Source organism: Choloepus didactylus, chromosome 18 (genome assembly GCF_015220235.1).
Source record: "Choloepus didactylus isolate mChoDid1 chromosome 18, mChoDid1.pri, whole genome shotgun sequence".
Classification (NCBI taxonomy): Eukaryota; Metazoa; Chordata; class Mammalia; order Pilosa; family Megalonychidae; genus Choloepus; species Choloepus didactylus.
Window position 1 is genome coordinate 76,577,734 of NC_051324.1, and position 13,635 is coordinate 76,591,368.

At 49.7% G+C, this 13,635-nt stretch overlaps 1 protein-coding gene across 3 annotated transcripts in view; it reads left to right on the plus strand.

Moving 5' to 3' along the window:
• Positions 1 to 13,635, plus strand: part of TBCD (tubulin folding cofactor D) — a 229,186-nt gene that overhangs the window by 179,649 nt on the left and 35,902 nt on the right. For all 3 annotated transcript variants that reach the window (XM_037810609.1, XM_037810608.1, XM_037810611.1), the window contains 4 exons: positions 1,400 to 1,422; positions 4,070 to 4,101; positions 11,672 to 11,734; positions 12,584 to 12,660. In XM_037810609.1, the coding sequence (XP_037666537.1) occupies positions 1,400 to 1,422; positions 4,070 to 4,101; positions 11,672 to 11,734; positions 12,584 to 12,660 (195 nt within the window). The remainder of the gene's footprint in view (positions 1 to 1,399; positions 1,423 to 4,069; positions 4,102 to 11,671; positions 11,735 to 12,583; positions 12,661 to 13,635) is intronic.

Consider the following 13,635-nt stretch of genomic DNA (forward strand, 5'->3'; position numbering starts at 1 on the left):
TAAAACATTCCATCCCACATCTCCCCCCCCATCCCACCCTATTTTTCATTTAGTTTTGTCCCCATTTTTCTACTCATCTCTTCATACACTGGACAAAGGGAGTGTGATCCACAAGGTTTTCACAATCACACAGTCACACTGTGTAAGTTACACGGTTATGCAATTGTAGTCAAGAATCGAGGCCACTGGGTTGCAGTTTGATGATTTCAAGTATTTCCTTCTGGCTATTCCAATACACTAGAAACTAAAATGGGACATCTATATAGCGCACAAGAATGCCTTCCAGGGTGACCTCTCGACTCCATTTGAAATCTCTCAGCCGTTGAAACTTTATTTTGTTTCATTTTGCTTCCCCCTTTTGGTCAAGAAGATTTTCTCAATCCGACAATGCCGGGTCCAGACTCACCCCTGGGAGTCATGTCCACGTAGTGGGGAGGGCAGTGAGTTCACCTGCCAGTTGGCTTAGAGAGAGGCCACTTCTGAGCACCAAGAGGCTCTCTGGGGGAGACTCTTACGCACGATTATAAGTAGGCCCAGCCTCTCCTTTGCAGCAACAGGCTTCACAATGGCAAGCTTCAAGATCAAGGGCTCATCCTACCAAATTGTCAGTCCTCAACGTTTGTGCAAACACCAGTAACAAGCCAGGTGGGGACATCCAACATTTCCACATTCTTCCCCAGTTCCCCAGGGGTCTCTGCAAAAACACCATCATCCTCTGCCCAAATTACTCTGAGATGTATTGGAATTTCACACTAACCTGTACAAACCTACCAGATCTCACTTCCTATTCAAAGTTCCATGTAATTATGGTGTTTGAATAAACTGACATACCTGGTTTCCTTTTTCTGTAAAATGGGGTGATGCTAGCTAGCAGCTGCCTCAGGAGTGTGAGAATTGAACAGTGCATTTGAAGAAATTTGTAGACCTTTTGGCAAAATGTAAATGTTGAGTAAATTTTAACTGCAGTGGCAACGACAATGTTGCTCATTGCTTTTCAGTCCTCTTGAAGAAGGGTCAGCACCCCAATAGCACAGTCAGTTTTCCGCCCGAGGGGCTGCTCTGGGGGATGGTGAGGACTCAGGTGGGGCCCTCGGGCAGATGTGGCCTGGCTGTCCCCTTGCTGGCCGAACCCCCTGCTCTGGCCTTGGCCTCCATTTCCCTGTAAAGGAAGCGGGGCAGCCCCACCTGCTTGGCTGACGGGAGGAGCAAATGAGGGTCGTGTGTGGTGAGCTCGGCGAGCGGCTCAGCTGGCTGGAATGGCCTCGCTCTGCTGTGCGCTCCCATGGGGGCTGAGGCGCATCAGACTTGATGCTGTCGATGGGGGTGTATACTGTACGGTACTGTGTAAAAAAATCACAACTATTAAAAACTGAATTATTTTTCAATTGTTTATTTTTAGCTTTATGATCGTCAGTTATACAGGTAAGTTTTATAGAACTGAAGTTCTTTTATAAGTCTTGTGTCTTACTGAAAAAGATATATATTGCCAGTAAAAGGTTGGACTAGTCTTGTTAATACTTTTAGGTAGTTGTGGCTTCTAGTTCGTTCATCCTTGCAGTTTTTTGTACCATGCCTGTTTTAGCTGAGTGTCACAGTCATGTGGTTCAGAATTCAGTAGGCCTGAAAGGTCTAACCTGGTGTTTCTAAGTTTTGTGGAGGTTTCCTCGACGGGTATGAAGTCTGCTCACTTGATGCTCTGATGAGTTTGGGTGATTGTGCGGTCAGGGCCGTCGTCCCACAGAGCCCCCTCCCAGACCCCCAGCCCGAGGCCACTGAGGTCTCCCTGCTGCTGTGGTTTGCCTTTTCTAGAATTCCATGCAAATGAAAGCCTGTAATATGAAGTCTTTTCATGCCCGGTTCTTTCCACTTGGCATCTTGTTTTTGAGATTCATCCCCATTGTTGCATGTTGTAATCTTTTGTTCCTTTCATAGCTGTGGAGCATTCCACGTGGTAGATGTGCCTCAGTGCATTTGTGCAGCTGTTCGTGGACATGTGGGCTGCTCCCAGCGGTGGCTGCTGGGCACGTGGGCATGGAAGTCCTCGTGGGACGGATGTTTCCATGTGTCCCGGTAGACACTTAGAGTGGCGCTGAGGGGCCACAGTCCGCGTGCTGCCCTAGGGCTGTGCTGACTGCTCGGCCTTGCTGCTGCTCCATGACCTTGTCCGCTCAGGTGTCATCGACCTTTGGAGCTTGAGCACCTCACTGCTGCCTTGACTTGCTTTTCCCCGTGAGTGGTGAGGGCGAGCGTCTTGTCGTGAGCCGACTGGTCATCTCACCCTTCTTCTCGTGCTGTCTGTCTTCCAACTGAGCTGCCAGCGTTCTTTATGCATCTGCATGTCAGCCCTCTGTCGGACGTAAAATTTGCCCAATATTTTCTCCTGGTCTCTGGCTTGCCGTTTTGCATTCCTTTGTGGCTTTCTGACATAGCTGTGTGTAGGGCTGTGAGCACCATTTGTTCTCCTTTGACCCTGAGGTTTGCTAACTTGGGCTGCACCCCTCCTGCAGTTGCGGCGCTGCTCGGCGGCTGCCCCCCCAGGCCTCCCCAGCCTGGGCCGCCCCGGGCCTGCCCCGCGCGGTTGGAGCCCCTGGCGCGGGTCTCCCCCGTGGCCTGGCAGCTGTTCAGGTGCAGAACTTTGGATCCAGAGCTGGCTCTTTGTCCAGGTCTTCCTCCCCTTCTTTTTCTAAGCATCACAGGTTGCCTTCCTGCCCCTTGCCTCCCACGGGTGCTCCAGGGCTGAGTGGGCCTTGCAGACCCTGTAGGTCTGTGTCCCAAGGCCACGAGAACGGGCCACGGCGCAGGGCACGGGGGTCCTTGGGATGGGGTGCCCCTCAGCCCCTGCGCCCTGATGCTCTTGCGTCCTCCTGCGTGTATCAGGGTTTCTGGCCAGGACCATAGTGATTCTGCTCTTCTCACGGGTCCGTTTTAAGTGATGCTTGACCCAGAAGCGAGGCGGCGACAGCGGCCAGGATGGTGGCTCGGTCGGGAGGCGGCCAGGAGGCGGCTCTGCTTCCGGTGGTGCGTCGGGGCGCGTGGGGCCCTCGGAGATGCTCGTGCAATGGAGGTATAGGGTGGCGTCCTCCAGGGTCCCCCGATAGTGAGTGAGCCGGGCAGATGCCCTCGGTTCAGGTGGGTGCTGCTGTCTGCAGGGCAGTGGTTATCTAACCCCCCTGTTCTTCCTGTGTTTATCGTCTGGGGTTTGGAAGTAAAGCACTGTCTTTTCACCCCACCCTGCCCTTTTGCTCCGAGAGCCACTCTGCCCTTTCCTGCCCAGCGCTGTCTTCCTCCCAGGCTGAGCAGTTTCTTTTCACGTGTGTGCAGACCAGGGGCCACTCTGCGCTCCCCAGAGCTATCCCCGGGCAGGCCCTCCTCCCTGGCGCCCGCCCTGGGTCCCAGGATCGGCCTCCCCGAGCTCCCACCTGCAGCTCCTGCCGGCCCCGGGGCTCCTGCTTGCGCGGGTTCCCGCCCCTCGGGCCGTGGTTGGCGCTGCTGCCCAGCGTGAGTCCTCCGACGCTGTGCTCCCCCTTTCCAGTGTTGGAGGCGGGCGGGTGGGCCTGGCTCCTGCTCCTCCATCCTGGATGTGGCAGTCACCCATGTCAATGTTTTATCCTCTCGTCGGCCTGTTTCTCCAGCCGGGTCCTTCACGGCCCCATGTGCAGGGTGGGCCCCCCGAGCGGACAGAACAGGAACACAAAGCAAAACTCCGGTTCTGGTTGTGCTAGAGCATTCCTGGGGCACTTTCTGGTGTGCCAAATCATTTAGTCTTTAACAAGCAACAGCACGGAGCCCTCTTTAGAGTTGCTTGTGTGTCACAGGATGCTGTGTCAGTCCCTGGGAGACAAGATTTGGTGTCCAGAATGGGAGGCCTGGGGGGTACTGAGAGATGAGGCATCAGTCGCTATTTCATTTCTTTTCACAAAAAGATGATATTTTCAGTAGAAAATTCAGTTAATCAGCATTTTAATATTGTTTGGAGGCTGTAATTATGTATGTTACTTGATGAGGGTGTTTTACCTTGTTTTATATAATAACACATTTTAACTGTGCTTGTTTTCATTAAATTTTTTAGGGGTCTGGGAGGAGAACTCATGAGACAAGCAGGTAGGTCTCAAAGATGGAAGACTGCAGATGCCAGCTGCAATCCTTTATTCCAGCCATCAAAAAAAAAACAGTCACAGTTTTTGCTTCAGTTTTAGAAATAATTTAAAGCTTCCTGATAATGTGTCCTTTTGCACTCACAAGTGGCCAGGCGACTTCTTCAGTCAGCCTTGCCTTGGGGGTGTGCCCGGCTCGAGCACGTTAGCTGATCCCACCTCCAGGATTTCTGTTCCTATTTTCGTTTAACTTCAAGGTTGTAATTTCCAGTTCCTCGTGGATTTAAATGCATTTTAGTGGCCCCAGGGTTGCCTGGCTGTTGGGGTGGGGATGCAGCAGGGCAGAGGGACAGTATGTCTTTTACAAAGGGTTCAATTAAGGATGTATATTTAAATTAAATATAGAGCAAAGAATAAATTTTCAGATAATATATAAATGACTGGAGGGAATGCAAATGAGACTAACAAATCAAATATCTACATTTCCTGAAGCCTGTTTAGCTGTTCAGGAAAATGTGGCACAGTCTTGTTTCTTGGATGGATGTTTCCCCTGGAGAGCCACTCACTGCATTGTGGGGGTCAGTGGGCTCAGACATAAGAGGGAGCCCACAGCGCGGGGCCCCGGGACGTGCTGCTCATCCAGTGACGTGGGGCCGCATGGGGACAGGTAGGGGCCAAGAGGACACAGCTCCGCTCTGACCGGCCGGCGAGCCCCCTCCTCTGAGGACAGACCTTGTGGGCTGGCCCCGCACCGAACTCCCCAGCAGCTGCTATCAGCCTTCCCCGGACTCGCCTCCACCATCTGCCACCTTGGAATCTGTTCCTTTCGTGCTTCTTGGGACCCTGTCCTGATACCTGAGTCAGGACACTGCAAGTTCTCCCATTTTCTCCATCGGCAGTGACCTTCAGAGTTGGTGCGTGCGGGGTCCCGGGTGCTCTGAGGGTCCGCGTGCGGGGTCCCGGGTGCTCTGAGGGTCCGCGTGCGGGGGTCCCGGGTGCTCTGAGGGTCCGCGTGCGGGGGTCCCGGGTGCTCTGAGGGTCTGTGTGCGGGGGTCCCGGGTGCTCTGAGGGTCTCCGCCCTCTTCACTATGCCCTCTGCTCTGGGGGGCTGCTGGAGGGGGTGCCCTGCCGCTCTCAGTTCCTCTGGCTTATTGCTTGGAGGATGAAAGTGAGGTCAGCTGCCTCTGGTGGGGTCATGTCCCCGTGTGCTCACTCAGGGTGTGGGTCCTGATCGGTGCACCCTGCCCATACCTTGCTCCTTTGGGTTCTGGTGACCGTCTTCCTTCCCCCTCGGGTGGGGGGTGATGGCAGGTGTCCTCGCTGCTAGTCCTGGGAGCCCAGTCCTGGTGACCCTGCACCCCTGACATGAGTGCCTTCATTTCAGTGGCATCTTGAATGGCCCCTGGATGTCAACTCGGACCTTTTCTCATTCTTATTCGTCTTTCCCTTCCTGGGAAATTATTTTCCTTCAACGTTATTTAAATATAAATAGTTTAAAAAGTGAAGTAATTCTGCCATGTTTCAGTGGCCTTGCCCCACCCCTCCCGTCCTAAATTTATATTTCCCCAGTGTCATCCCTTTAGGGTCTTCCTTCCGTGTGCTTGTACAGCAGTTTCATGGTATCCTTAGCCTTTGATGTGTTACTTTAAATGAAACAAGACTCAAAGCTCTTGTCAAATGAGAAATCTAGTGGATCTGTGGTCTGCACGTGGCTGGGGGAAGCAGCAGCAGACTCCGACTTCAGTGAGGGCTCTGACGTGGATTTCCCCCTTTGGTGGTGCCTCGTTAGGAACATCGTGTGCGTCGCCTGATCTGCAGGCACTCGAGGAAGGCATCCAGTCATGCCTTCCTTTGGAGGTTACTGTTATGGCAGCAATTGTTCAAGACATGGGGCTCTTCCCAGACCCCCTTTGCTCACATTCAAACAAACACCATAACAAGTTGGCGTTTGCAGCGAAAACCCACACGGAGAGTGCGATCATTGTGGCTGCCAGCGTCCTCGACTCGGCCCCACCAGGTCGGTTTTTCTAAGTGGTTTGAGTGGCGAGAGGGGCGACCCCTTGAGCTCTTTCTGGACTCCCTTTGCTGATTATGTTCTTAGGCCCGGCCCTGGGATTTCACCATTTGGCATGGTAAGCAGACCTGTGGGGCTCAGTTTTTCTGGGAGAAGTGGAGGAAGGAGCTTTATGAGCCAGGACAGGCTGGGTTACGCCACCATATTTCAGCGTCTGGAACCACACGTGTGCTGCTGTGCGGTCGGGTCAGCAGAGGGCAGGGGGAGCCTCTGCCCCATGCCGCCCCTCGCTGCCCCTTGCCGTCCCTCGCCACCCCCCACCGCCCCACACAGGAGCTGGCAGAGGCGCTGCCTGGGCTGGGAGACGCAGCATCGCACGTTGGCTCTTTGCTTCCATTTCCACCCACATTTCATTGGCCAGGGCAGGTCACATGGCCATCCCAGTTTCAAAAGTCTGGAAAAATACAATCCTCCCACGTGCCTAATGCCTACCCCGGTGTGAAGATCGTTTCTGAGTGACCAGCACAAAATAAGCCTTCGTGGTTTCCCCAGCGCAGGCACACGCACCTGCCCCACCCCGGTCCCCTCTGCTGGCACCCCACTGTGGGCACGTCTTTCCCTTTACGTGTGGTTTAGACCATGCAAGACGGGGTGTTTTATCTGTCTAAGTTCATGTAGATTTAACCATACATTTACCATTTTTTTCCCTTTTTATTCCTTTCTGCATTTCTGACCTTCCAAGTGAATCATTTTTCTTTTGCCTGAGGAACAAACACTTGTTACTATTTTCCAGAGTTCATGACTGCTGGTGATAAATTCTCTGATTTGTTTGTAAATATCTTTTTCACCTTCGTTTTTAAAGGATATTTTTGCTCAATATACAACAGTAGGTTGGCATTTATTTAATTTGGTGGTTTTTTTTTTTTTTTTTTTTTGGAACTTTGAAGATAACATCTGTTGTCTTCTGGATTTTTTCCTTTTTCATTGAAAAGTTAACCTGCTAGTCTACTTACTGTTCTTTTGAAGGTAGTCTGTTATTTTTCTCTGGTTTCTTTTAAGAGTTTGTATTTGTCTCTGGTTTTCAGCAGTTTTACCAGGATATACCTAGAATGAGTTTTCATTATATTTATTTTGTTTGGGGTACTGGTGTTCTGTTAACTGTAGTTTGATTTTTTGGTCAGATTTGGAAAAATCTCAACCATTATCTTTTCAGATATTGCTCTTGTACTCGTGTCTCTCCTCTATTTCTAGGGTTCTAAGTTCCCTTAGGTTAGACCCTCCCACTTTATTTTTTGTGTCTCTTATCCTCTCTTCTTTTCATCTTTGTTCGTTTGTTTCTGTGCTTCACTTTGGGTGTTTTCTTTTATATATCTTCCACATCACTAATTGTCTCTTCAGTTGTGTCTTATCTGCTGTTAAAATCATCCAGTGAATTCTCAAGACCATTGTTTTTATCTTCCCTTCAGATTTTGTTTTTTTTTTTAGTTTCCATGTCTTTGTCGTAGCTTTCAATCATTTCTTTCACCTCCTTGAACATAATAAGCACAGTTTAAAATCTGAATCTAATAATACCATTATCTGGAGCATCTGTGATTCTGTTTTTAAAGTATTGTATATTGTATGTGAAAAATTACAGAAATATTTTGAAGCCTAAAAATGTTGACTTCCTACTCCAGAGAGTCTTTACATTTGCTTCTGGCAGGAGGCTAGGACGCTAGCCATCCATCTAATTTCCGGATTTGAGAGGATTCAGTGCTGGATTTCAGTCAGTTGCCTTACATTTTGTACTTCTTTCTGGGGTATTGTCCTTTGGATTCAAAGCCTATAGTAAGGGGTTTACTAGTACCTCCTCAATAGCCCTCGATTCCAAATTTTGTCTCACTGACATGTAGCAACTCCCAGAAGCCCGATTGTCTCTCTGGACGTTTGCAGCCCCTCTTCTGGCATCACCAGATGCCCTGGGGAGAAGCAGCTCACCTCTCCGGGTTTGTTCTTCTCCCAGAGCTTTGCTCGTGATTCTTTATTCCTGTGAGCTCTCCAGGGACTTGAAGCAGATATTTGCTTTTAATTTTGTCCATCTTTTTAAAAATACTGTCTTAACTGGAGGGTTGGTCTGAATTATCTAGTCTGTTACTTTTTTTTTAATTTTTTTTTTAATTTTGAAATAATTATAGACTCACAGAAACTTGTAAAATTAGTGCATAGGGTTTTGTGTATCTTTCACCCCGCTTTCCCCAGTGGTGACGTCTTTTATGACTGTTGTACATCAAAGCCAGGGAGTGGACATGAGTACATGTCACAGACTAGAGAACAGGCCTGTGCTTTCTTACCAGTTTCCATGTTTGTGTGTGTGTGTGCACGTGGACGTTTCGCGGTGCTGTGCCGCGTGTAGATTTGTGTACCTGCGGCCCCAGTCAAGATGCAGAAGTGTCCCGTCACCACAGGGCAGCTCCCCGTGTACCCCCTTCCATTCACAGCCACCCCACCCTGTCCCTTGCCAACAAAAATCTGTTTTCTATCGCTTTGGTTTTGCCACTTCGAGGATGTTATATAAATGGAATCACACAGTAACCTTTTGAGGAGGACCTTTTTCATAGGCATAAAGCCCTTAAGATCTATCCAGATTGTTTATATATTTTAATGGTTCATTCCTTTTTTATTCCATTGTCTGGTTGTGCCGGAGCTTGTTTAACCATTCACCCTGTAGAAAGACATTTGGGCTGTTTCCAGGTTTTTGCTATTATGAATTAATCTGACAAGAACACTCGGGTACAGGTATTTGTGTGAATGTAAGTTTTCACTTCTCTGGGATAAATGCCAAGAGGTTAGTTGCTGGGCCATGTGGTAAGTGTGCTCAGTTTTATAAGGTCCTGCCAAGCCCCTTCCAGAGTGGCTGCGCGTTCGACATCCCGCTCTTTTGTTTAGCTGCTCTGGTATGTGTACAATAGCATCTCATTGTCTAACTTGTGTTTCCTGAACAGCTACTTTTGCCAAATACATTTTCATGTGCTGCTATTTTTTACCTTGAAAAATGTTCATATGCAGAGTGAATCTCTAAGAAAATTATTTTTAAAAACAGTGAGGACTTGCATTTTCAGTCTTTAAAACTAGTGTAAAATTACTCTAGTCAAGAAAGAACGGTATTTTCTTAGGATCACCAAATAAATCAATGGAACAGAATAGAAAGTCTAGAAATAGGTTCTGATATCACAGTAGACACAGGAATTTGATACCCAGCAAGGGAGGTGCTTGGGCTCTTGGTGGAAAGGAGAGGATAGCTTGTTTAATGCAGAGGAAGATAAAATGTAGCCTCCTTCACACATGTCCAAAACTGAACTTCTCATGAACTTACTATTAAAAAAATCATAAAAATCTTAAAAGAAATTTTAGGAAACATTGTGTGGATAATATAGGTCTCTAAACAACAACAACAAAATCTTCTTGATTTGGAAATTTTCACACCTACCCAAAAGTAAAGAGAAATAATATGGTGACCCCACAGTGCCCCCATGGTGCCCCCACTCTTGTTTCATCTGCTCCCCGCCAGCGTGTTCTTGAGCTCCTGAACTGGAGTGTTCTGAAGGAGAGCCTAAACACTGTGTGTCATTGTAGTATCTCAGTGGGATTTCTCCCTGGTAAGGACCTGTTTATTTTGGCTTTTGGCATATAACCACCTAATGGAGTAACAAAATAGTTCCACAAGTTAGAAACAGAGAAAAAGTTATGTTTACCTATATAAATATTAAAACCTGCATATGGATAAAGTATACCATATACAAAGACAGACAAAATACAGATTTAGAGAAAATACTTGTGCTGCAGTTAACAAAAAGTTAATACCTACAGCATGCAATTGCCAGTAGAAAGGTAGCGATCCCCTAGGAAATTGGGCAAAGTTTCACGTAAGAGTAAACCCAGATGGTCTATAAGCTGATGAATGGGTGCACAGCGTCTCTCTCCTAGGTGTCGGGGAAATGCTGACTGAACTAACGATGAGAGGCTGGCAACAATCCAAGCTCGGTGGCCCCTGTGCAGACGGAGACAGGGTTGGGGACCTGCCGGTGTGGTCTGGCGCTGCCATCCAGCACCGTGCTACAGCGACAGCCACCGATGGCCTTCTGTCCGGCAGCTCCAGGCCTGGAACCTGGGGTGCGCAGAGGGTGGTGCATCCCTCCATGAGGATGTTCACTGCCACTTTGTTTGCAACAACAGAAAACTGGAAAGCAAGTTCAGTGCCTTGGGAGAAATTCTGAGTAGATACTTTATATCCGTGTTATGGAGTACTGTGCATCGGTTTCTAAGAAGGCCTGAGAGCTCTGCCAGCCGATTGTCCAGCTAAGTGAGAAGCAGCATGCTAGTGGACCTTGTGCAGAGTGCATTTCCTGAAGACCCCCCTGGCCGGAGAGGACCCCTTTTCTAGTCACGGACAGTATAAGCTCTGAGTGACGAGGTGAAGTGACAGGTGTTGCTTGCAGGCCTTAGCACCCAGGGTCCCTGCAAGCCTCTCTCTGCCGCTGGGGCCCCTGGGGGGGCGTCTCTGCTGTGTAATCACTGAGACTTTGGGTTTTTTTGTTACTGCGGCGTAACTAAGCCCAGCCTGCCTGGCACGTGCACCCCTCTTGTGATATGATTCTGTGAGCCTGGGACAGAAGGTATGGGGATGGTCAGCTGCTGAGGCTCCCACCCGAGGAGAAAAGGTGCATGCGTGCACACCAGAGATTGTCTGAGGTGGTGTGATGGGTGCAGGGGCAAGTCACCGCAGTGTGTGTGCAAGGAAATGACTGGAGTAGTCGGCTGCCCTCCCCTGAGGCGGGGCCCACGTCGGGCAGGTCGTGTCCTCTCCTTGTGCACCCCTTCCTCTGTGAGGCTGCCACACAAGCTCAGGCTCTCCTGGCTTGTCAGAACGGTTTCTGCGTCTTTGATCTAGCATTCTTGGTTGTTTTCCACTGGGTGGGCTTGTCCCACCCATGGAACTGGTAGTCATTTCTTTATTTAATACACTGACTTTATGTTATTCGTTGGTCAGGCACTTCCCGAGCTTTCACTTCTGCCTCTGGCACAGGCACCCCCTACTGAGGATCTTTCAGGGTCTGTTTGGACGACAGCCCTTGGCTGGAGCCTCCACGGTGACGTGCAGCTTCCTGGTGGCCTGCAAGGCCTCCTGCCCTTCTCCTGGGTGGACTGTCCAGTGTCCACCTGTGACAGGAGCAGTTCCTCCGTCTTTGGAGAGACACCCCCCCCTCCCCCAGCATGTGAGCGGGGGCTCCGCTGGCACACCAGAGCTCTGAAGCCCAGGGGTCCAGGCCAGGTCAGGGAGGGTGGAGCCGCCCTGTGCCGTGCTCCCTCGAGGGGGCCAGGTTCTCGGAAGTTCCCACGTTTTCATACTCCAAGGGATCCTGGAGCGTGTGCAGCCGCCCGTGGTTCTGAGGCCGTTGCCAGGAGCAGGCGGGTCTGGGGGCCTGGCGGGAGGGGCCTGGTGCTGGCACCACAAGGAGTCGGCTGAGTCCAGTGCCGTGATGGCACTTTTGGAAAAATAACCTTCTGTGCATCTCTTTTTCCCTAGTGTGCGTTTTAATAGAAAAGCTGTCACTTTCCAAAATGCCTTTTAAAGGTGACGCCGTAATCGGTAAGTGCTTTTTTGTCTTTAATGACTCAAAATATAATATTTCTTCTTCCTGAACTACTTCAAATTAAAAAGTAAAAATTAATCAATTAGGCTGGATTATTAAGAATTATAGTTTGTTTCATGATATTAGAATACTTGGTTTTGAGTTGCTGTGGCGAACCCATCTCAAATACTGCATGTCCCCCCCGTCTTCTGAGAGTGCCTTGCGCTCGGCCTTGGCCTTGACCCCCTTCGTGCCGTCCTTGGGTGGACGGGAGCCCACGGGGCTGGGAACGCTGGCGGTGGCTGGACGAGGGCCGCCGGAGCGGGGTCATCGTGCTGGGGCCATCCGGGAGCTGCCTGGGGCCCCGTCTCCATGGTTGTGTTGGACCTGGGGGGGATCTGGGGGGCTCCTCTTGGCAGCCCCAAGGAATTTGTATCCCCTTCCCTTTATTTCTTTTCTTTTCTTTTTTAAAAATGGGATGTCCCAAGTGGTGGATCCAGTGGAGTTAATGTTTGGGTTCTTCTTGGTGGGGGCCAAGAGGAGATGTCTGGAGAGATGTTTGAAAAGACCACTTAGAGCAGAAACTTTCCAGAATGTGATGCTTTAAATTATTCACCCACAGAATGTTCGTTTTCATAGTTTTCCGCATGTCAACAGTCGTAACATTTCAGCAGCTGGAAGAAGGCTGTCTCCCTCTGGATCCAGAGGCTTTCAGCGTTTTGTGCAGCCTGGCAAATGCTGGCCACAGGCTTTTTGAGGATTCATCTCAGAGGCTCCCATCTACTTTGATTTAAGAGATGATGGAAGATCTATTTGTTTTTAATATCAAATAAATAATCAGGTAACTTAATCTGTTTTTCTGACAGATGGCTGGCACTGGCTGATAAGTGACACTTTTAGAAGTCTCCGTCTTATTTCAAGTCGCTCCAGACAACAGATCAAGGTGTGGCAGCTGGCTCTCCATCCCTGCACTATGTGTCTCAGAACATGGCTTCCACTGTTTTTATAGTGCTGCTTTCGAACAACTGTGCTTTCTGAGTCCTTCTGATAACGTTAACATGCTGATTCATAAATGCCTTAATTATATTTAGAGTTCTTGGTGATAATGTCTACTTAAGTTATAATCAGGAAATCCTAACCAGAACATTTCATTTTTTAATCTCTGTTTCTGGCTTTATGAATTAAAAGTCACTTTCTAAACATTTTTCCTAATCACTGACAGTAACCGTTTGTTCAGTTGAATTCTGCCACGTTGAGTTGTAGAATTTTGGGGTTGGCTCCACTCATGATGCTCGTCGTGCACATGAGGAGACTGCAGCCCGGGGACCCTGCCAGGGCACACCGGGCAGCCGGCGTCATGGCAGGAGTGTGCAGTGTCCGTGCCCTGCGGGCCTCCCCGGGAGTGCAGGTGGACGGCTGACTGCTGCGCAGGGGCCCGCCGTGTCCGCTGGCGCTGGCTGCAGTGGAGGCGGGGGTGCAGGGACGGAAGGCAGGTCTCTAGCCTCCTGCTGAGTTGAGAGAATGCATCTTCAAGTTCCTTTTTTTTTTTTAAGTAATATTATCATTCCATAGAGTCCAAGTACAGTTTTATTAGTTGAATTTGAGTGGGCTGTGATCAGTTCCTCAAAATTCTTTTAACCAGTTGCCCATAATTGATTCTTACCAATGGCTGTCGCAGTACAGCGTGATTCCGATTTGCACAAGTGATTCTCTCGGTTTAGTGCAGCATTCTGCAGGCGGGATCCACCGCCCTCCTCACGCCAGTGTCCTTCTGTGCCCCCATTTCCTCTGCAAGGCCGCACTGTTCGGGGAGGAGCAGAGGGCAGATGGGTCTGCGCTTGCCATCGATGTGACCCAGGAGGCTTTCCTCGAGCGTCCTGTCCCTCGCCTGTACCACGAGGGTGGCAGGTCACGGGTC